The sequence below is a fragment of the Gorilla gorilla genome, chromosome 6, assembly GCF_029281585.2.
Source record: "Gorilla gorilla gorilla isolate KB3781 chromosome 6, NHGRI_mGorGor1-v2.1_pri, whole genome shotgun sequence".
In the NCBI taxonomy this organism is placed as follows: domain Eukaryota; kingdom Metazoa; phylum Chordata; class Mammalia; order Primates; family Hominidae; genus Gorilla; species Gorilla gorilla.
Genome location: NC_073230.2, coordinates 88,611,437 through 88,635,222, shown reverse-complemented (window position 1 = coordinate 88,635,222; position 23,786 = coordinate 88,611,437). Strand labels below are relative to the sequence as shown.

At 47.9% G+C, this 23,786-nt stretch overlaps 1 protein-coding gene across 4 annotated transcripts; it reads left to right on the top strand.

Moving 5' to 3' along the window:
- Nucleotides 1-526: 526 nt before the first annotated feature.
- LAMTOR4 (late endosomal/lysosomal adaptor, MAPK and MTOR activator 4) lies at nt 527-23,758 on the top strand. 4 transcript variants are annotated; one of them, XM_063708239.1, is made up of 6 exons: nt 527-622; nt 9,630-9,897; nt 18,408-18,534; nt 19,058-19,138; nt 22,957-23,074; nt 23,422-23,758. In XM_063708239.1, exons 3-6 carry the CDS (start codon nt 18,532-18,534, stop codon nt 23,517-23,519), a joined length of 300 nt encoding a protein of 99 aa, XP_063564309.1. In that variant the 5' UTR covers nt 527-622; nt 9,630-9,897; nt 18,408-18,531; the 3' UTR covers nt 23,520-23,758. The 4 variants fall into 4 exon arrangements, with proteins under 4 accessions (XP_063564309.1, XP_018886369.1, XP_018886370.1 ...); XM_019030824.3 differs by lacking the exons at nt 527-622; nt 9,630-9,897 and having other exon boundaries at nt 17,414-18,534; nt 23,407-23,758; XM_019030825.4 differs by lacking the exons at nt 527-622; nt 9,630-9,897 and having other exon boundaries at nt 18,398-18,534.
- Nucleotides 23,759-23,786: the final 28 nt, after the last annotated feature.

Here is a 23,786-nt window from a genome sequence, read left to right as displayed (position 1 = left end):
TTGACCTTAAGTCAACAAAGATGACATAAATAGTAATTAGTGGCTGGGTGAGGTGGCTCACACCTGTAATCCCAGAGCTTTGGGAAGCTGAGGTGGGAGGATTGCTTGAGCCCAGGAGTTTGAGGCCAGCCTGGGCAACATAGCAAAACCCCATCTCTAAAAAAAGAAAAAAAAAATTAGTTGGGCTTGGTGGAGCCCACCTGCAGCCCCAGCTACTTGGGAGGCTGAGGCAGAAGGATCACTTGAGCCCAGGAGTTGGAGGCTGCAGTGAAGCCATGATTGCATCACTGCACTCTAGCATGGGCAACAGGTCAAGACCCTGAAAGTTATTGGCAAAGAGTAACTGGCAGAGCAGAGATTCCAACCCAGGCAATCTCGCTACAGAGGTGGACTTTACCTCTTCATGGCATTCTGAGGCGGCTCCTGCAATGAATAATAGATTGATTTCCAATCGACCAATGCAAAAGGGACACGTGGTTCTTCTTTTCTAACCAAAGAGAGCATACGCATTAGACTGGAAAGACCAGAGTTTCCTAGTGCTAAGTTCTCAGGTTGAGGACTGAGTGCCACTGGAAATTTCCCGGACGAAAAGCTGCTTGGAGCCTCCAGGGACCGGCATCCGGTAAGAGAAGGCACTGCAGGAGCCTCCAGCTTAGCCCCCCAACCTGGGTACTTCGCCCCGGCCCCACTACCTCCAGGCATCCGAGCGGCAGCTGTTAACTTTCGTGCTCTTTGGCGCCCCCTTCTGCAGGCCCGCGGAGCAGCAGCCGTCTCGACTGCCGTCCCTCTCCCGGGAGGGCAGCAGCCTTTCTTTCCTTTTTTTTTTTTTCTTTTCTTTTCTTTCTTTCTTTCTCTTTTTCTCTCTTTCCTTCTTTCTTTCCTCTTTCCTTCTTTTTCTCTCCTTCCTTTCTTTCTTTCTTTCTTTCTCTCTCTCTTTCCCTCCCCGCTTCTCTCTTTCTTTTTTTCTTTTGAGACGCAGTCTCGCTCTGTTACCCAGGCTGGAGTGCAGTGGCGCGATCTCGACTCGCTGCAAGCTCTGCCTTCCAGGTTCACGCCATTCTCCTGCCTCAGCATCCCGAGTAGCTGGGACTACAGGCGCCCGCCACCACACCCGGCTAATTTTTGTATTTTTAGTAGAGACGGGGTTTCACCGTGTTAGCCACGATGGTCTCGATCTCCTGATGTCGCGATTCGCCCGCCTCCGCCTCCCAAAGTGCTGGGATTACAGGCTTGAGCAACCGCGCCGGGCCCTTTTCTTTCCTTTTCCTTTTCTTTCTTTCTTTTCTTTTCTTTTCTTTCTTTCTTTCTTTTTCTTTCTTCTCTCTCTCTCTTCCTTCCTTCCTTTCTTTTTTTAGAGACAGAGTCTTGGGCCGGGCACAGTGGCTCATACCTGCAAGATTCCATCTCATAAATAAATACATAAATAAATAAAATTTATGTAGCCATGAGGTGTCACCGTGTTGCCCAGGCTGGTCTTGAACTTCCAGGCTAAAGCAATCCTTCCACCTCATACTCTAGAGTAGCTGGGACTACAGGTACACAACACTATGCCTGGCTAATTTTTTATTTTATTTTTTATAGAGATGGGGTCTCACTGTGTTGCCTGGGCTCAAGTGATTCTCTCGCCTTGGCCTCTCAAAGTACTGGGATTACAGGCATGAGGCATTGTACCCAGCCTGGAAGGAGGTTTTGGTTCACCAAACATAATCCTCCTCTTGCTGGTAGGTCTCCAGCAGGTGCTCCACTTATACTGGCATATACGGTCTTATACTGGCTCTGACCCAAAGCCTAGTGTCTAAGCCACCACCAAACACATCTGCAGGTCCCTTCTTGTGTTTAAAACTATATGTCTGTGGCTGGGCGTGGTGGCTTACGCCTGTAATCCCAGCACTTTGGGAGGCTGAGGGGGGTGGGTCACTTGACGTCAGGAGTCTGAGACCAGCCTGGCCAGCATGGTGAAATCCTATCTTACTAAAAATACAAAAATTAGCTCAGCGTGGTAGCACGCACCTATAATCCCAGTTACTTGGGAGGCTGAGGTAGGAGAATCGCTTGAACACGGGAAGTGGAGGTTGCAGTGAGTCGATTGTGCCACTGAACTCCAGCCTGGATGACAGAGGGAGACTCCATCTCAAAAAACAAACAAACAAAAAACAACTGTATGTCTGTGGGTTTTGCTAAATCCCACAGAGAATAACTCGCATCTCTGTCTCCTGATCCTCACTGGTGCACCTGCACACCCTCCCCTTGCCACCAGAGGGGAGTCTAGGCTTGCCTCCAACTCCCTGGTCTCCAGCTCTCCCTACCCCTGACAAACCCTTCCTTCTCTGTGCCTCAAAACCTGGAGTAAATCCCCCTTTCCCCTCCTATCTCCTCTGTTGGCAACCCTGCTTCCACCATCTCCATCCTAGACGTAGAACAAGGAGCTTGTTTACACACAGAAGAAAGAGAGGTGCTGAGTTAGGCAGTAGCTAATGAAAGTGGATCTCTGAGGTCCTGGGGATTCCTTGCACAGTGGGCTAAAAAGAGGGAGAGATGCCAGAGAAGATAGACAGATCACAAAGGGCAAAGCTGCATAAATGCACAGATCAAAGGGAGAACTGGGAAAGTGTTACCAGATGGTGCCGCGCAATTCCAGGCTCTTGGTGTCCTGAACAAAGAATTGGACGAGACACACACAGATAGCAAAGCAAAGCAGCAAAACTATATTAAGCACAATATTCCACTCTCGGAGGGCAGAGCAGACTGACCTCTGCCAGATGAGATCAGCATTAGTTTGGTGTACTTTTTTTTTTTTTTTTTAGACGGAGTCTCTGTCGCCTAGGCTGGAGTGCTTTGGTGCAATCTCGGCTCAGTGCAGCCTTCACTTCCCAGGTTCAAGCAATTCTCCTGCCTCAGCCTCCTGAGTAGCTGGGATTATAGGCACACGCCACCACGCCCGCCTAATTTTTGTATTTTTAGTAAAGATGGGGTTTCATCATGTTGGCCAGGCTGGTCTTGAACTCCTGACCTCAAATTATCCACCTGCCTTGGCCTCCCAAAGTGCTGGGATTACAGGCGTGAGCCACCGTGCCTGGCCATGAAGCCTGAAGTTGTTTATTAGACATCGGACCTGTGCTCAAGACCCTAGGTAGAAAATTTTTAAAATGCAGGCCGGGCGCGGTGGCTCATGCCTGTAATCTCAGCCCTTTGGGAGGCCGAGATAGGCGGATCACGAGGTCAGGAGATGGAGACCATCCTGGCTAACATGGTGAAACCCTGTCTCTACTAAAAATACAAAAAATTAGCCGGGCATGGTGGCGGGTGCCCATAGTCCCAGCTACTCGGGAGGCTGAGGCAGGAGAATGGCGTGAACCTGGGAGGTGGAGGTTGCAGTGAGCTGAGACTGTGCCAGTGCACTCCAGCCTGGGCGACAGAGCGAGACTCTGTCTCAAAAAAAAAAAAAAAAATTTAAATCCAAGGATCAGTAAGAAACCATCAATGTAGAAGATGTATATCAATAATGGCAGTTTTTGAAGTTTCCAGTTGCATGATTAAATAATTAGAAGCTGTGTTCAGCAGTGTTTGTAATATATAATGAAATAATTCTACAACTCATCATCATGTAGAATCAGTGGGAGCCCTGAGCTTGTTTTCCTGCAACTAGAGACCAGCCTGGCCAACACGGTGAAACCCTGTCTCTACTAAAAATACAAAAATTAGCTGGGCGTGGTGGTGTGCGCCTGTAATCCCAGCTACTCGGGAGGCTGAGGCAGGAGAATTGCTGGAACCCGGGAGGCAGAGGTTGCAGTGAGCCGAGATTGTGCCACTGCACTCCAGCCTGGGCAACAGAATGAGACTCTGTCTAAAAAAAAAAAAAAGAAAGAAAAAAAAAGCAACTGCTGTCTACTCTCCAATTTCTCTCCCTGCAGCCCCACCTTTAATTGGGAGTTTTTGTCCTTCTCAGCATTTAGTTTTCGGGGCTAAGGGAAGACCCAGGAATTCAGACCATCATCCCTTAGAAATTCCAGACATCCGGCCAGGCACGGTGGCTCACGCCTGTAATCCCAGCACTTTGGGAGGCTGAGGCGGGCGGATCATGAGGTCAGGAGATCGAGACCATCCTGGCTAACATGGTGAAACCCCGTCTCTACTAAAAATACAAAAAATTAGCCGGGCGTGGTGGCGGGCACCTGTAGTCCCAGCTACTTGGGAGGCTGAGGCAGGAGAATGGCGTGAACCCAGGAGATGGAGCTTGCAGTAAGCCAAGATCATGCCACTGTACTCCAGCCTGGGCGACAAGAGTGAGACTCTGTCTCAAAAAAATAAATAAGTAAATAAATAAATTCCAGACATCCTACCACTCAGTTGATCCTTTTCTTTTTTTTTTCTTTCTTCCTTTTACCTTTTTTTTTTTTTTTTGAGACAGGATCTCACTCTGTCACCCAGGCTGGTGCAGTGGGGGTGATCATAGCTTGCTGCAGCCTCGACCTCCCAGACTCAAGTGATCCTCCCACCTCAGACTCCCAAGTAGCTGGGACCACAGGCACTTGCCACCATGCCCAGCTAATTTTTTGATTTTTTGTAGAGACAGAGTCTCTCCCAGGGTACTGGGATTACAGACTTGAGCTGCCATGCCCAGCATGAATGCTTTTTTTCTAAGTCTGAATTTTCATTGTCGTCTTCTTTTTTTTTTTTTCTGAGACAGAGTCTCTCTCTGTAGCCCATGCTAGAGTGCAGTGGCACCATCTCGGCTCACTGCAACCTCTGCCTCAAACGATTTTCCTGCCTCAGCCTCCAGACTGGGACTACAGGTGCATGCCACCATGCCTGGCTAATTTTTGTATTTTTTATTTTTTTAATTTTATTTTATAAATTATATATATATATATATATATATATATTTTTTTTTTTTTTTTTTTTTGAGATGGAGTCTAGCTCTGTTGCCCAGGCGGGAGTGCAGTGGCGTGGCGTGATCTCAGCTCACTGCAACCTCCGTTGTCCAGGTTTAAGCAATTCTCCTGCCTCAGCCTCCCGAGTAGCTGGGATTACAGGTGCCCACCACCACGCCCAGCTAATTTTTGTATTGTTAGTACAGATGGGGTTTCACCATGTTGACCAGGCTGGTCTCGAACTCATGACCTCAGGCGATCTGCCCGCCTTGGCCTCCCAAAGTGCTGGGATTACAGGCATGAGCCACTGTGCCTGGCCCCAGATCATGATTTTAATCCATACTGATTGCTTGACAAATAGAAGAAATACACTGCTTCCTAAACCTGAGTCTGTCCATGTGTCTGTTTCCCCTGCCTTCATTTTCTTTCTGAAATTTAAATCCCCTTCCCCCATTGCAGGATACTCCTCAACCCTTGTTCTTTCTCCCCTCCCTCTGTAAGTCCCCAAAGCCTTGTGTCCTCTTTTCATAAAAAATTCACAGGGTGGCGTCCTGGTGATGTTTCACCTACTGCCAAAGTACAGCATCTGAAAATGTGTGGAAGATGTGGCTGGTCAAGCACCCAGAAGGAAGTTCAGTGGGGAGAAAGGCAGCTGCCTTAGGAAGGAGAGAACCACACTTCTTAGTAGAGTAAATTTAGAGTCTGGGAATGCAAGCGCAAAGAAGGAATAAGGCTGCCGGCAAGAGGAACCTAATGACTGTGGAACTTAATGGTCCAGACCCCCAGGAAAAGAATAATCACCTCCTCCTCCCACTCACCCACCAGAAAGCATTTTTGTTTGTTTGTTTGTTTGAGACGGAGTCTCACTGTGTCACCCAGACTGGAGTGTAGTGGCGCCATGCAACCTCCGCCGCCCGGGTTCAAGCGATTCTCCTGCCTCAGCCTCCTGAATAGCTGGGATTATAGGCACACACCACCACACCCAGCTAATTTTTGTGTTTTTAGTAGAGATGGGGTTTCACCATGTTGGCCAGGCTCGTCACAAACTCCTGACCTCAAGTGATCCGCCCGCCTTGGCCTCCCAAAGGTCTGGGATTTACAGGTGTGATCCACCACGCCCAGCCCAGAAAGCCTTTTCTACTGGATATCTGTAGAAGAAAGCAATGCCCTGGGGAGAGGGTTGCATTTTTCTGCTTTCTAGAAAGAAACTGGACTTGAAGGCAGTACCTAAGTGTATAAAGAAATTATGCAGGGATGGATGGTATATTGAGCTCTATGGCTTGAGCTCAGGAGTTTGAGACCAGCCTGGCAGCAAAGTGAGACCCTATTACTACAAAAAATACAAAAATTAGCTGGGCATGGGGGCGCACACCTGTAGTCTCAGCTAGTCAGGAGGCTGAAGTGGGAGGATCACTTGAGCCCAGGAGTTGGAGGCTGCAGTAAGCTATGATTGCACCACTGCACTCCAGCCTAGGCAACAGAGCAAGACCCCATCTCAAAAAAATAAACAATTAAAAAATTAAAAAGTTGCTTCATGTGAGCAATATGTTTTTTATTTTATTTATTTTTTTTCTGGGACGGAATCTCCCTCTGTCGCCCAGGCTGGAGTGCAGTGGCGCGATCTTGGCTCACTGCAGCCTCCACCTCCTGGGTTCAAGTGATTCTCCTGCCTCAGCCTCACAAATAGCTGGGACTACAGGCGCATGCCACCACGCCTGGCTAATTTTTTTATTTTTAGTAGAGATAGGGTTTCACCATATTGGTCAGGTTGGTCTGGAACTCCCGCCCTCAGGTAATCCGCCTGCCTCGGCCTCCCAAAGTGCGGAGATTACAGGTGAGCCACTGCACCCGGCCACAGCAATATGTTTAGACTTAAGTTTTCTAGCAGCAAGGCCAACACTAAAGGTTATAAGATGTTTTCTTGCTTTTTAAAATTTGTTCTTTCTTTTTTTTTTTTTTAATTATTTTTTTTGAGATGGAGTCTCACTCTGTCGCCCAGGCTGGAGTGCAGTGGCGCAATCTCGGCTCATTGCAAGCTCGATCTCCCGGGTTCACGCCATTCTCGCCTTGGCCTCTGGAGTAGCTGGGACTACAGGCGCCTGCCACCACACCCGGCTAATTTTTTGTATTTTTTAGTAGGGACGGGGTTTCACCGTGTTAGCCAGGATGGTCTCGATCTCCTGATCTTGTGATCCGCCCGCCTTGGCCTCCCAAAGTGCTGGGATTACAGGCGTGAGCCACCATGCCCGGCCCACTTTTTTTTTTTTTTAAACACATATGTTTACATATTTTTTTCTAGTGCCAAAAGTAAAATGTTTTATTTCCCTGTAAGGTAAGATACAAATTTGTCTGGAGAAAAAGTCACGTTAACTAAAATATTAATACAAGGTACAAAGACGAAAGTAGAGTTGTTTGGAGAAAACTTGAGATAATAGAGTCCCTGAGGGTAAAGTAGGGTCATTGTTGCAAAAGCTGAGGGAGGAAGGTTGTGCTCAAGGGTTTATAAGGTAGTGGTTCAGCATGCTGGTTTCTTTCCAAGTCAGTAGGTTCCATCATAAGCTGTGGTCACATTCAGCTACCTGTTCCATTGAGTGATCAAACAAGATTGGACGCTGAATACACACACACACACAAATCTTCACCTGAAGCCATATCTAGGTGGTGACAGGCACCTGCTTTCCCCTAGGGTATATACTGCAAATCACTGGCTCTAGCCCTGCTGCTAGTCCAGGAAGTAACTTCGTGTGTCTAGAAACCTACACCTTCCTGAAGCGCGTTAGTCCCATCTGCCAGGAAATCAACCTTCCAAAATGTACAAACCTTTTTACAAAATAAAGCCTGAGCTTCAGCTGAGACACTTTGGGAGAAATGAATTGTTCAGTTTTACCTGAAGCCATTTTTAGAAATTATAATGCACAAATCTGAGCCCGGTGTATGAAGTCCTTGGGGACCTTCTTGCTTTATTCTGCTGCCTCACCTCTTGCCTCATCCCATCCCCAACTCAAACATTTTTCTGTATGATTTATGTTATACCTGGGCATCTCTGTTCCCCAGCCGTGAGTGCCCTTCTGACACTCTGTACCTGGCTGACACAAAGTCCTCTTTGAGAACTCAGCTTAGATATCTCCCCTTTGGGCGGGGCACGATGGCTCATGCCTGTAATCCCCACCACTCTGGGAGGCTGAGGCGGGCAGATCAGTTGAGGCCCGGAGTTGAAAACCAGCCTAGTCAACATGGTGAAACCCCACATCTACTAAAAATACAAAAATTAGCTGGTGCGGTGGTGCACACCTACTCCCAGCTACTCGGGAGGCTGAGGCTGGAGCATCGCTTGAACCCAGGAGGTGGAGGTTGCAGTGAGCCGAGATTGAGCCACTACACTTCAGCCTAGGCCAAAGGGTGAGACCCCATCTCCAACAACAACAAAAAAGATATCTCCTTTTTTTTTTTTTTTTTTTGAGATGGAGTCTAGCTCTGTTGCCCAGGCTGGTGTGCAATGGCACAATCTCGGCTCACTGCAACCTCCGCCTCCCAGGTTCAAGCAATCCTCCTGTCTCAGCCCCCCCAGTAGCTGAGATTACAGGCACGTGCCACCACGCCCAGCTAATTTTTGTATTTTTAGTAGAGACGAGGTTTCGCCATGTTAACCAGGCTGGTCTCGAACTCCTGACCTCAGGTGATCCACCTGCCTCGGCCTCCCAAAGTGCTCGGATTACAGGCGTGAGCCACTGTGCCTGGCCAAGATATCTCCTTTTTGTGGAATTCTTCCCACAACCCCAAAGGCTGAGTCACATACCTTTCCTGTGTATTCTCACTTCTTTTTTTTTTTTTTTAAGACGGAGTCTCACTCTGTCGCCCAGGCTGGAGTGCAGTGGTGTGATCTTGGCTCACTGCAAGCTCCACCTCCCGGGTTCACACCATTCTCCTGCCTCAGCCTCTTGAGTAGCTGGGACTACAGGCACCCGCCACCACGCCCAGCTAATTTTTTTTTTTTTTTTTTTTTTTGTATTTTTAGCAGAGACGGGGTTTCACCATGTTAGCCAGGATGGTCTCGATCTTCTGACCTCGTGACCCACCTGCCTTGGCCTCCCAAACTGCTGGGATTACAGGTGTGAGCCACCGCGCATGGACTTTTTTTTTTTTTTTCTCAATTTGAGAGCAGGTACTGTTTATTAACTGAACACATTAGAACAATAATCATGGTAGACACCTTAGTTCATTCTTCTAATAAGTCTGTTGATCTGGTCCTCGCTGTTGCCAGTATCTCCACCTTCTACAAAATGGGTGGTCTTTTTCTTCATTCTACCTCGTGGAGAGGATAATTGAAAGGAGCATGGGAAGTTATTTGCTTCTTTGAAGCATTTTCCAACAGTATAGATCTTATGAATCAGATCCTCCATGTAGGTGATGCCATGTTTACCAAGAGATCAAGCAATCGAGTGTTATCTGTCAAAGCAATTCACTTCTTATTGATTTTGCCATAACCACACTTGTAGATTAGTTCAATTACTGACTTCAGATTTGGGTATCCCCATGCAATATATGGTTCCACAATCCTCAGCATGTTTTTTGTTTGTTTGTTTGAGATGGAGTCTTGCTCTGTCACCTAGGGTGGAGCACAGTGGCGCGATCTTGGCTCACTGCAACCTCTGCCTCCCGAGCTGAAGCGATTCTCCTGCCTCAGCCTCCCAAGTAGCTGAGGCTACAGGCACACAACACCATGTGTGGCTAATTTTTTTGTTTTTAAATTATTTTTAGTAGAGACGAGGTTTCACCATGTTGACCAGGCTGGTCTCGAACTCCTGACCTCAAGTGATCGTACTGCCTCAGCTTCCCAAAATGCTGAGATTACCGGCGTGAAGCACCGTGCCTGGCATCAGCATATTAATTGAAGCCATGTAGAGCTTCACAAAGGTTCCATTGAAGATTTGAGGAAGATGAAGAAGCTGCAACACCTTTTGGACCTTTGGGCTCACACCATTGATACTGCTGATCCTGATGACCAATGCCAATTTGGGTTCTGCAGGTACATAGAAGTTGCTAGCTTTTCTTGTCATCTTAGCCATTTGAATTTCAGTTCTGTCCATTCGCCTATAGTCCTTGTGATAGTGCTTCGCTTTTTCCTACCTAAGCTCCCTCCTGGCCTCTCGAAGCATCTTTGGGCAAACTTATTTCTCAGGTGCTTGATCTTCAGCTCTGCAAAATTCCTTCGCTTTTTCTTAAGGGTTTCTGGCACAGCAGGAACCTTCTTCTTTTCAACACCCTCCATGGTTCCAGTTGGAAAAGAGCCTCATAGCTCACTTTTTTTTTTTTTTTTGAGATAGAGCCTTGTTATGGAGTGCAATGGTGTGATCTCAGCTTGCTGCAACCTCCGCCTCCCGGGTTTAAACAATTCTCCTGCCTCAGCCTCCTGAGTAGCTGGGATTATAGGCACATGCCACCACACCCAACTAATTTTTGTATTTTTAGTAGAGACGGGGTTTCTCTATGTTGGCCAGGCTGGTCTCAAACTCCTGACCTCAGGTGATCTGGTCCGCCTTGGCCTCCCAGAGTGCTGGGATTATAGGCATAAGCCACTTCGCCCAGCCCTCACAGGCTCATTTTTTTTGTTGTTTGTTTGTTTTTGAGAGGGAGTTTCGCTCTTGTTGCCCAGGGTGGAATACGATGGTGCAATCTCGGCTCACCACAACCTCCACCTCCTGGGTTCAGGTGATTCTCCTTCCTGCCTCAGCCTCCCGAGTAGCCGGGATTACAGGCATGCGCCACCATGCCCGGCTAATTTTGTATTTTTAGTAGAGATGGATTTCTCCATGTTGATCAGGCTGGTCTCAAACTCCCGACCTCAGGTGATACACCCACCTTGGTCTCCCAAAGTGGTGAGATTACAGATGTAAGCCACCATGTCCGGCCCATAGCTCACTTCTAATCATGACAGTCACCATATGAAACTGAAGCTGCCAGTTACTGGGGCAGAACAATCACACACTCTGATTAGTCATTGCTTTTCCTCTCAAGAAACTGAAGCTAATTCTGGCTGATTACAGATAAAGTGAATTAATAAAAGGATCCTGGGCAGCCCACATAAGTATTAGGAGACTGGAGATGAAAACTTGAATGCTGATCTTCCAAGAACTATGTCCTAAAATCATGCTCAGACCCCCAATGCTGCAGCCCTACTCATTGGGGTAGGAGAGACTCCTGCTGTCATTCACACTGCACCAAGGATGCATGCCTTTCTGTGCCAGGAGTCTAGCCTCGCAAACTACCACCACTATTGAGGGCCAGGTGCCTCTAATACCACCCTCACCAGCAAAATGGATCCCGTGTGGACCTCATTTTCAAGTTGCTCACGTGTGCATTGAAGGAAGTGATATTATGAAAGCCAAGATGAGATAAGATTTCCCAATAAAGGAAGGTGTGGTTGGTCTATGCTGTTTACTAAGCGTGAAAAAAAAGAACAATCTGCAAATGAACTGTGGCTTTTGGCCTGACTACCCCCAATAAAGACAACCAAAAAAAGATTTAAAATAAAAATATTTATGGCTGGGCACAGTGGCTCACACCTGTAATCCCAGCACTTTGGGAGGCCAAGGCGGGTGGATCACCTGAGGTCAGGAGTTCGAGACCAGCCTGGCCAACATGGCAAACCCCATCTGTACTAAAAATACAAAAATTCACCAGGCATGCTGGCGCACACCTGCAATCTCAGCTACTTGGGAGGCTGAGGTAGGAGAATCGTTTCAACCCAGGAGGTGGAGGTTGCAGTGAGCTGAGATTGTGCCACTGCACTCCAGCCTGGGTGACACAGAGAAACTCTGTCTCAAAAAATAAAATAAAATAAAATAAAAATATTTAAAAAGCATCAAAGACCTTGTATGACACTGAAGAATTATCAGGAGAGAACAGGGAAAAGGACTGGAGCTGAAATAGATGGCTTACGGTTGATTCTAAACCAGGGATATTTGTGAGTAAAGACAGCAGAGACATAAAGCTTGGCTTTTGCCATTCTCAAGAGTAGAGTGGGCCGGGTCCAGTGGCTCATGCCTGTAATCCCAGCAGGTGGGAGGCCAAGGTGGGAAGATCACATGAGCCCAGGAGTTTTACACCTGGGCAAAATAGTAAGACCCCATCTCTTAAAAAAAAAAAAAAAAACAGCCAGGTGTGGTGGCATGCACCTGTAGTCCCAGCTACTTGGGGGGCTGAGGCAGGAGGATCGCTTGAACCTGGGAGGTCAAGGCTGCATTGAGCTGAGATTGCGACACTGCACTCCAGCCTGGGTAACAAGGTGAGACCCCGTGTCCAAAAAACAAGAGAGATAGAGTGAACATGGGTGAAAGTCCTTCAGCAACTGGGAAGGTAAACTTTAGAGAAGCATCTTCTGCTGTTTGTTGAGACTCTAATCCATGGGCATTCACTGAAAGGCAGAGATGTATTTTTGGTGGCTTTCATGCATTAGCACAATGGGAGTTGGAGCTTAACGTTCACCAAATGGAAGATGCTATGTAACAGTCCCTGTACTGGGTTGAAAACCGAAGAATTTTACTCTGTTTGTTGGGGTAGACTGTACTCCCAGGAATTTTTCTGTGTGGCCACAGAACTTCAAACCATGTGTCTGAACTGTTAAATACCTTAGATATCTAATAGTGGAAACTGTTCAGAGTAAGATAATAGTGCCTTAGGTCTTAACGGTATACATAAAAGTATTTTTTCAAATAAAATGTCCAGAAAACAATCAAATATCACAAAGCAGGTAATAAAGCAGGGCAGCCAGAACAATAGAAACAACAGACTACAGAAACATGGACACACACAGACACACAAGGACTCCAGATGTTGGAATTATCAGACACAGATTGTAACACTTACTATGTTCAAGGAAATGAAAGTCCAATTTTAAGATCTCAGTGGCCGGGCAGTGCAGCTCACACCTGAAATTCCAGCACTGTGCAAGGCTGAGGCACAGATCACTTGAGACCAGGAGTTCAAGAGCAGCCTGGGCAACATAGCGAGACCTCATCTCTGTAACAAACAATAACAAACAAAAATTTAAAAATAAGTTTGTGGATTTAGGCATGTTTGTTATGTTTCAATTCACTGCAGTTATTGTCCTGATTGATTTCAAAATATTCTTTTTTTTTTTTTTGTCCAGTGGAAGCCTCTTCAAGTTGGCCTTTGAGTTCTTTTGACACAACTCTAGTCACCAATAAAGTTATCTTTTTATTTATTTATTTATTTATTTGTTTATTTATTTGTTTATTCTTTGAGAAGGAGTCACATTCTGTTGTCCAGGCTGGAGTGCAGTGGCGTGATCTCCATTCACTGCAACCTCCGCCTCCTGGATTCAAGCGATTCTCCTGCCTCAGCCACCCGAGTAGCTGGGATTACAGGCACACACCACCATGCCTGGCTAATTTTTATATTTTTAGTAGAGACGGGGTTTCAAAGTGTTGGCCAGGCTGGTCTTCAACACCTGACCTCGTGATCCGCCTGCCTCGGCCTCCCAAAGTGCTGAGATTACAGGCGTAAACCACTGCGCCCAGCCTAAAGTTATCTTTAACTTCATTCTGTGGTTTTATTATTACTTTTTCCTTTTTTTTTTTTTTTGAGACTGAGTCTCTCGCTCTATCGTCTGGGCTGGAGTGCAGTGGTGCGATCTTGGCTCACTGCAACCTCTGTCTCCCAGGTTCAAGGCCTCAGCCTCCCGAGTAGCTGCGATTACAGGTGCCTGCCAACATGTGCAGCGAATTTTTGAATTTTTAGTAGAGACAGGATTTGGCCGCTATCGGGGGAAATTCAGCCAGATATCGGGGGAAATTCAGCCAGATATCGGGGGAAATTCACCCCCAATATTTCACATAGCTTCTTTTCTATATTCCCTAAGAGTCTGCCGGTCTGAGAAATAAAGGGACAGAGTACAAAAAAGAGAAATTTTAAAGCTGGGTGTCCAGGGAAGACATCACATGTCGGCAGGTTCCGTGATGACTAATAAAAACCAGCAAGTTTTTATTAGTGATTTTCAAAAGGGGAGGGAGTGTACGAATAGGGTGTGGGTCACAGAGATCACATGCTTCACAAGGTAATAAGATATCACAAGGTAAATGGAGGCAGGGCGAGATCACAGGACCACAGGACGGGACAAATTAAAATTGCTAATGAAGTTTCGGGCACGCATTGTCATTGATAACATCTTATCAGGAGACAGGTTTGAGAGCAGACAACCGGTCTGACCAAAATTTATTAGGCGGGAATTTCCTCGTCCTAATAAGCCTGGGAGCGCTACGGGAGACTGGGGCTTATTTCATCCCTATAGCTTCGACCATGAAAGACGGCCACCCCACAAAGCGGCCATTTCAGAGGCCTACCCTCAGGGACACACTCTCTTTCTCAGGGATGCTCCTTGCTGAGAAAAAGAATTCAGCAATATTTCTCCCATTTGCTTTTGAAAGAAGAGAAATATGGCACTGTTCCACCTGGCTCACCGGCAGTCAGAGTTTAAGGTTATCTCTCTTGTTCCCTGAACATTGCTGTTATCCTGTTCTTTTTTCAAGGTGCCCAGATTTCATATTGTTCAAACACACATCCTCTACAAACAATTTGTGTTAACACAATCATCACAGGGTCCTGAGGTGACACACATCCTCCTCAGTTTACCAAAATGACGGGATTAAGAGATTAAAGACAGGCATAGGAAATCACAAGGGTATTGATTGGGGAAGTGATAGGTGTCCATGAAATCATCACAATTTACATTCAGAGATTGCAGTAAAGACAGGCGTAAGAAATTATAAAAGTATTAATTTGGGGAACTAATAAATGTCCATGAAATCTTCACAATCCACGTTCTTCTGCCATGGCTTCAGCCGATCACTCCGTTTGGGGTCCCTGACTTCCCGCAACAGGCCACGTTGGCCAGGCTGGTCTCAAACTCCTGAGCTAAAAAATTAGCCGGGCGTGGTGGCAGATGCCTGTAGTCCCAACTACTCGGGAGGCTGAGGCAGGAGAATGATGTGAACCTGGGAGGAGGAGTTTGCAGTGAGCTGAGATCGTGCCACTGCACTCCAGCCAGCCTGGGCGGAAAAAAAAAAAAAAAAAAAAAAAAGAGAGACAAACTCAATAGAAAAATTAGAAAAGAGTTGAACTGGGCCGGCATGGTGGCTCATGCCTGTAATCCCAGCACTTTGGGAGGCCGAGGTGGGTAGATCACTTGAGGTCAGGAGTTCGAGACCAGCCTGGCCAACATGGTCAACATGGTAAAACCCCCTTTCTACTAAAAACCCAAAAAAATTAGTCGTGCCTGGTGGTGGGTGCCTGTAATCCCAGCTACTCGGGAGGCTGAGGCAGGAGGATTGCTTGAACCTGGGAGGTGGAGGTTGCAGTGGGCCAAGATCGCACCACCGCTCTCTAGCCTGGACAACAGAGGAAGACTATCTCAAAAAAATAAATAAATAAATAAGCCAGTTGCGGTGGCTCATGCCTGTAATCGTAGCATTTTGGGAGGCCGAGGCAGGTGGATTGCTCTGAGCTCAGGAGTTCAAGACCAGCCTGGGCAACACGGTGAAACCCCGTCTCTACTAAAAATACAAAAAAAAAAAAAAAAAAAGCCGGGATGGCAACGTGCCCCTGTAGTCCCAGCTACTTGGGAGGCTGAGGCAAGAGAATTGCTTGAATCCAGGAGGCGGAGGTTGCAGTGAGCCGAGAGCGCACCATTGCACTCCAGCGTGGGCAACATAGCGAGACTCTGTCTCAAAAAAAAAAAAAAGTTGAACTGATACTTCACAAAAGATGATATCCCAAAAGCCAAACCTGTCTGAAAATGTGATCAACCTCATTAATATTTAGGTAAATGCAAATAAAAACTACAATGAGAAGCCATCGCATATCCAAAAACTTTACCCTAAAAGTGTGGCAATACTGGCTGGGCATGGTGGCTCAGGCCTGTAATCCCAACACTTTGGGAGGCTGATGCAGGCAGATCACGAGGTCAAGAGATCAAGACTATCCTGGCCAACATGGTGAAACCCATCTCTACTAAAAATACAAAAATTAGCTGGGTGTGGTGGTGCGCTCCTGTAGTCCCAGCTACTCGGGAGGCTGAGGCAGAAGAATTGCTTGAACCCGGGAACCAGGAGGTGGAGGTTGCAGTGAGCTGAGATTGCACCACTGCACTCCAGCCTGGGCAACAGAACAAGACTGTCTCAAAAAAAAAAAAAAAAAGTGTGGCAATACCATGTGTTAATGGAGCTGGAGATAACTGGGAACTCTGACACATTGCTAGAGGAGTGTGAGTTGGTCCAACCAGTTTGATTTGCAGATCATAGATAAAAAAGATAGGAAACTCTCTGATTCATTTTATCTGGCAACCTGCTCTTTCTACCAAAAGCAGATAAAGAATATACCAAAAAGAAACTACAGCCCAATCTCATTTATCATAATAGATTTTAAAAATTCTAAATAAAGCAGTAAAACAAATGGGTAGTATAATTTGTTCCAGCAGATTTTATTCCAGAAACACAAAGATGGTTAAATATCAAGAATACTGCCACCACAATTTATTACATCAAAATCTTTTTTTTTTTCTTTTGAGACGGAGTTTCATTCTTGTTGCCCAGGTTGGAGTGCAATGGCACAATCTCAGCTCATTGCAACCTTCGCCTCCTGGATTCAAGGATTCTCCTGCCTCAGCCTCCCCAGTAGCTGGGATTACAGGCATGCACCACCACACCCACCTAGTTTTTTTTTTTTTTTTTTTTTTTTTTTGTATTTTTAGTAGTGATGAGGTTTCACCATGTTGGCCAGGCAGGTCTCGAACTCCTGACTTCAGGTGATCCACCCGCCTTGGTCTCCCAAAGTGCTGGGATTACAGGTATGAGCTACCACACCCAGCCTTGAAATTGCTGTGTCTAACAAGTCTTAAAAGACACCCAGACTTCAACAATTGTTATTATATTCAGATTTTTTTGTTTGTTTTTGAGACAATCTTGCTCTTTTACCCAGTCTTGAGTGCAGTACCATGATCATGGCTCACTGCAGCCTCAACCTCCTGGGCTCAAGCGATTCTCCCACCTCAGCCTCCCGGGTAGCTGGGACTACATGTGCAGTATCATGCCTGGTTAATTTTTAAATTTTTAGAGATGGGGTCTTGCTATGTTGCCCAGGCTTCTAGAATCATTCTTCATATTATTTCACTAACACAGCCTCCACCACATTAATATGGCAACAGGTTTAGAAATTATTTAAAACAAAAATTTCTAATGTTTACATATATTTTGTGATATATGTATGTATGTATGTGTATATGTGTGTGTGTGTGTGTGTGTGTGTGTGTGTGTGTGTGTGTGTGTGTGTATCATTCCAAGGTACTGTTTCTAATTTTTTCCTGCAGGGAATATTCAGTATTGCAGCTGCATTGGCTAGCTGGGGATTCTATTTACCACCACATTGTCCCGGACTGAATCTGGGGACAAAAAACCACTTCGGGAACAAATTCTTGTCTTCAACAAAGAGCTGTCTTGAGTAGGCACAAAAGTAGCATTTGAGGGCCGGGTGCGGTGGCTCAAGCCTGTAATCCCAGCACTTTGGGAGGCCGAGGCGGGCGGATCACGAGGTCAGGAGTTTGAGACCAGCCTGGCCAATATGGTGAAACCCTATCTCTACTAAAAACACAAAAATAGCCGGGCGTGGTGGCGGGCGCCTGTAATCCCAGCTACTCGCGAGGCTGAGGCAGGAGAATTGCTTGAACACGGGAGGCGGAGGTTGTATTGAGCCAGAGATCGCGCCATTGCACTGCAACCTGGGCGACCAAGTGAGACTCCGACTCAAAAAAAAAAAAAAAAAGTAGCATTTGAGTACCTTTTTTTTCCTTTTCTTTTCTTTTTTTTTAGAGGAAGAGCACCCAGGCTGGAGTGCAGTGGCACCATAATAGCTCACTGCACTCTGCAACTGCTGAGCTCAAGAGATTCTCCTCCATCAGCCTCCCTAGTAGCTGGAATTACTGGCGTGAGGCACCACGCCCGGCTTATTTTCTTATTTTTTTGTAGAGGTGGTTGGAGCGGGGGGACTGGGGAGGGTCTCGCTATGTTGCTCAGGCTCGTCTCGAACTCTTGCCCTGAAATGATCCGTCCTCCTCGGCCTCGCAAAGCGCTGAGATTACAGGCGGGAGCCACGGCGCCCAGCCTTGAATAGTTTTTCACGTGCATTGCACGTTATTTCCTTTTATTCTCTAGTTTTTGGGTCCAGTCTTAAACCTGGGAAGGGATTCATTTGGGGGGTCACACCGGCGGGCATCCTGGCTCAGGCGGAACTCTGGCTCCAGACAGTGCGCCCAGGACCAAACGATCAACCCCGACCTACTCCCGCCCCTCCCCTATCCTCCCCTCCGCGGACGCTCCCCCGTCTTCCTCTCGCTCAGGCACTGAGGGGCGGGGAGATGGGTGTTAAAGAGGGGATATCACCAATCAACGTGCGCCTCCGGGAAACAGCGCTTCGCACTGGCTGGTTGGGTCTGACGACATGGCCACTGTCCAATCCTCATGCTAGAGGCGGGGCTAAAGGCCAGTGGCGCAAGCAGAAGGAGGAGCGCACCGGATGCCAGCACGTGACCGGGGCCTGAAGCCGGAAGCTACCTATCTGGTAGGGAGCTCCCCCAGCACCGAAGACTGCGATGGTGAGTGAGGACGCATGCGCGAGAGGACCCGCCGGGGGTTCAGCGTCTCTGCTCCCCAGTCTGTGTGGTTTCCCCCTCGTGGGCCTGCGCTCCACCCTCACCTCCTATCCGCTCGGGGAGGAAGAGGGGATGGAGATGGGAGGGATGGCGACGAGAATGCTGGGGAGGGGTCTGTGGGAGGGTGTTCTGGGGCTGCGGGTAGTCTGCAGGTCGGGCGGAGACGAGGGGAGGTGAAGAGAGGGTCTGGGGGCAGGGGCCAGTGGGGCAGCAAAGGCCCCTTGGGGTAGCAAAGGTGGGATGTGGAAGGCCAGGGGAGCCCGGGGGCGAGAGTGGGGGCAGATGGAGGCTCGGGAAGATCAGTATTGAGGACCATGTAGGGGGGAGGGGGCCAGGAAGGGACCTGGCTGGGGAATGAGAAAACCTGGGCCCATCGTCAACCCAGAGACTTGGGTTTGCAGGTGAAGGGTATCGGGCCATCCATCCCTCTAGCATGCTTCTCACTACTTGCATCTTTACCCACTAGACTTCTGCACTGACCCAGGGGCTGGAGCGAATCCCAGACCAGCTCGGCTACCTGGTACTGAGTGAAGGTGCAGTGCTGGCGGTGCGTTCTGGGAAAGGGAGGGGGTCCCTTAGTGCACACAGCCCGGTAACCCCTTCTAATATTGGCCCTTCTTTTCTCGGCTTTTATCTGGTTTCCTGCCTGGCATCTATTAGGTTGGTACAAAAGTATTTGCAGTTTTTGCAATTACTTTCAGTAATCAGTCTGTGGAATCTTAGTCTCCTAACGGCTGCGATTTATTTATTTATAGTTTTTGAGACAGAGTTTCGTTCTTGTTGCCCAAGCTGGAGTGCAATGGTGCGACCTCGGCTCACTGCAACCTCCGCCTCCGGGGTTCAAGCGATTCTCCTGCCTCACCCTCCCGAGTAGCTGGGATTATAGGCACGTGCCACCATGCTCGGCTATTTTTTGTATTTTTAGTAGAAACGGGGTTTCACCGTGTTAGCCAGGCTGGTCTCAAACTCCTGACCTCAGGTGATCCACCTGCCTCAGCCTCCCAAAGTGCTGGGATTACAGGCGTGAGCCAACATGCCTGGCCTTTATTTGGTATTTCTTAAAGAGGCATTTGTATTTTGTTCCATAGTACTGTATGGTGTTAGGTCTCTAGATTACAGGCGTGAGCCACCACGTCTGGCCTTTATTTGGTATTTCTTAAAGAGGCATTTGTATTTTGTTCCATGGTACTGTATAGTGTTAAGTCTCCAGATGTTTTTGACTTAGGTAGAGACAAAGCTTAAGGTTAAGGGTTGAAAACAATACAGGTGGTAAAGACTATTGAAGGAATCCAGGATATTAAAAATTCAACATGTTATGACAAGGTAACTAACTTTCCGGGAGGTAGGAATTCAGTCCACCTTAAAGGAGAGTATTTACAGTGGGGGAGGACTTATTTGCAGGTGTGTGGCACTAACCTATCTGAACTGATGGTAAGTTTATGCTGAAAAGATTTGGGAAGGTTTGAGGGAAGAGAGGAGGATATGGTCAGGGAGGATGTAATTGTGAAGGATCTTCAAGGCCAGGTTAACACACTTGAACTTATTCTTGAAGGTAATACAGTTTGAAAGGATTTTTTAAACAGAAACAAGACCCAGTGAGGTAGTTGAGCAATATTGTTGTTAGTGATGTGAAGATGGGCAGAAGGAGGCGTCATTAAGAGATGAGACTGGGCTGGGCGTGGTGGTTCATGCCTGTAATCCTAGCACTTTGGGAGGCCAAGGCGGGCGGATCACGAGGTCAGGAGATCGAGACCATCCTGGCCAACACGGTGAAACCCCGTCTGTACTAAAAATACAAAAACAAAATTAGCCAGGCCTGGTGGTGGGCACCTGTAGTCCCAGCTACTCAGGAAGCTGAGGCAGGAGAATGGCGTGAACCTGGAAGGTGGAGGTTGCAGTTAGCCGAGATCACACCACTGTACTCCAGCCTGGGCGACAGAGCGAGACTCCGTCTCAAAAAAAAAAAAAAAAAAAAAAAAGAGATGAGACTGGGCAAGTGGCAGTAAGAAGGAGGAGCAAGGAGAGAAGAGTTTTGTTTTTGTTTTTGTTTTTTGAGACAGAGTCTCGCTCTGTGGCCCAGGCTGGAGTGCAGTGGCATGATCTCAGCTCACTGCAACCTCCGTCTTCCGGGTTCAAGTGATTTTCCTGCCTCAGCCTCCTGATTAGCTAGGATTACAGGTGTGCACCACCATGCCCAGCTAATTTTTGTATTTTTAGTAGAGAGAGGGTTTCACCATGTTGGCCGGGCTGGTCTCAAACTCCTGACCTCATGATTTGCCCACCTCAGCCTCCCACCCAAAGTGCTGGGATTACAGGCATGAGCCACTGCACCCGGCCTGTTTTTTTGTTTTTGTTTTTGTTTTTTTTGAGACGGAGTCTCACTCTGTTGCCCAGGCTGGAGTGCAGTGGCGTAGTCTCCCCTCACTGCAAGCTCCGCCTCCCGGGTTCACGCCATTGTCCTGCCTCAGCCTCCCTAGTAGCTGGGACTACAGGCGCCCGCCACCATGCCCGGCTACTTTTTTGTATTTTTAGTAGAGATGGGGTTTCACCGTGTTAGCCAGGATGGTCTGGATCTCCTGACCTCGTGATCCGCCTACCTCGGCCTCCCAAAGTGCTGGGATTACAGGTGTGAGCCACAGCACCCCGTCCTGTTTTTTTGTTTGTTTGTTTTTTTTTAAGACAGAGTCTCGCCGTCACTCAGGCTGGAGTGCAGTGGTACGATCACATCTCATTGTAGCCTTGAACTCCTGGGCCCAAGCAATCCTCCCGCCTCAGCATCCCAAGTAACTAGAACTACAGGCAAGCACCACCACGCCCAGCCATTAAAAAAAAAAAAAAAAATGTGTGGAGACAGGGGTCTTGCTATGTTGCCCAGGCTGGTCTCAAACTCCTGGCCTCCAGCATTCCTCCTGCCTTGGCCTCCCAGAGTGCTGAGATTACAGGCATGAACTCCTGTGCTTGGTCAGAAGAAGATATTTTAAAGGAGGAATCAGTATATCTTGCTAATGACTAGAAATAGGTAATAGAGGAAATATTTCTGTAGCCAGAACTCTAAAGCCTGGAAGAGTGATGATGCCTTAAGAAACATGTCCCTGCGTGGTGGCTCACGCCTTTAATCCCAGCACTTTGGGAGGCTGAGGTGGGTGGATCACTTGAGGTTGGGAGCTCGAGAGCAGCCTAGCCAACATGGTGAAACCTCATCTCTACAAAAAATTAGCCGGGCATGGAGGCACATGCATGTAATCCCAGCTTCTTGGGAGGTTGAGGCAGGAGAATTGCTTGAACCCAGGAGGCAGAGGTTGCAGCGAGCCAAGAGTGCACCATTGCACTCCAGCCTGGGTGATAGAGTGAGACTCTGTCTCAAAAAACAAACAAACAAACAAACAGGAAATCAAAAAAAGAAGTGGATTGGGAAGGAGGTGGATAAGGATAAGGTGAAATTTGATGGCCCAACTTTAGACATTGAGTTTGATATAAAATAGCAGTTAATATATATTGCTAGTTCAGCAAAAGGAACTAAATCTAGTGGAGGCCCATATCAAGGAAGAGGGAAGAGGAAGTTGAGACAGTCACCAGAAAAGAGGAAGCCCAAGCCACTGTCCCATCACTTACTCTAGGGGTCAACAGAGGGAGGGATTCAAGGACAAAGGGAATGTTTATGTTTGAGATTCTGCAAACGGCAGCAAGTGTGAAGACAGAAAAAGATGGAGCCATTAACAGGTAAGTGGTGGGCAGGCATTCATTTTGGAGAATGTGGTTTTATCAAATAGGCAGGGACATGGGAGAAATCCAGTTTCATGGGGTTAGAAAAGCATGGTCAATAAAGAGATGGATGGCCAGGCACGGTGGCTCACGTCTGTAATCCCAGCATTTTGGGAGGCTGAGGCGGGCAGATCATTTGAGGTCAAGAGTTTGAGACCAGCTGATTAATATGGTAAAACCCCATCTCTACTAAAAATATAAAAAATTAGCTAGATGTGGTGGTGCTGGTACATGCCTGTAATCTCAGCTATTTGGGAGGCTGAGGCAGGAGAATCACTTGAACCCGAGAGGCCGAGATTGCACCACTGCACTACAGCCTGGGTGACAGAACGAGATTCCGTCTCAAAAAAAAAAAAAAAAAAAAAAAAGATGGATAAGTTACTACTCATCCGGGGAAGGCCAGTATTATGGGAAACAGGATGGCATCCGGAGGGTGACAATATTATAGGGGGAGATTTCAGGTTGTTTTATTCCAAAGCTGAGGGTACTGGCAAGCCAAGGGGGAGAGGGTCTAAGTGTGAGAGCCAAGGGGACTGTGCCTGGAATACCTTCCTGAGCCTGTGCCGTAATGCCCGCCCCTCTCCCTCCTCCGTCTGCGTGCAGTCATCTGGGGACCTGGAGAATGATGAGCAGGCAGCCAGTGCCATCTCTGAGCTAGTCAGCACAGCCTGCGGTTTCCGGCTGCACCGCGGCATGAATGTGCCCTTCAAGCGCCTGTCTGGTGAGCCCCTGCCCCTGCCCTTGGTGGTGGTACTGGGAGCGGGGGGCTGCTTCCAGGGGCTTCTCGGCTTCTCTTCTTCCAGCCTCCTACCATCTCCTGGGGTCTCTGGTCTGGCCACTTTCCTCCCTTTGGGACTCCCCTGTATCAGAATAGTGAATGAGAAGGCAAGAGAAAGGAGATCTAGCAGAGGCCACTCATCTTCAAATCTCTGAGCCTGGAACTATAGAACTTCTTTGGCTTTGATCCCAGCCAATGTGCGTGTGGCCCCACCCCATGGAGTCTGTTGCACCCACTAACTCTGTGCTCCCTTCCCTCTCCTGGGGCGGGGGAAGGTGTCTCTCCTCCAGTGGTCTTTGGAGAACACACACTGCTGGTGACGGTGTCAGGACAGAGGGTGTTTGTGGTGAAGAGGCAGAACCGAGGTCGGGAGCCCATTGATGTCTGAGCCTGCCGGAGGGCGAGGGTCGGAGAAGCGGATTGGGTCCTGGGCCTCTGTGATGAGGCAGGCACACCCGTTGGTCTTGGCTTGCTGCTAGAACTAGGGCCTTCTGCTCGCCCACCTCCCACCCCTACCTGGACGGGCCGAGGCTTGGGGACTCTGAGCTGTGTTAAGGAGAACAAGGGCAAGGAGACCTCCCTTTGTGCTCCCTCCCTCCCTAATAAACACGAGTCTGATGTTCTCCAGCCCAGGGACATGTGTGTTTGGTGTCGG

Coding starts and splice junctions, on each gene's coding strand:
- LAMTOR4 (XM_019030824.3), top strand. Junction 19,139..22,956: donor GTGAAGGTGCAGTGCTGGCG/GTGCGTTCTGGG, acceptor GTCTGCGTGCAG/TCATCTGGGGACCTGGAGAA. Junction 23,075..23,406: donor GCCCTTCAAGCGCCTGTCTG/GTGAGCCCCTGC, acceptor GGGCGGGGGAAG/GTGTCTCTCCTCCAGTGGTC.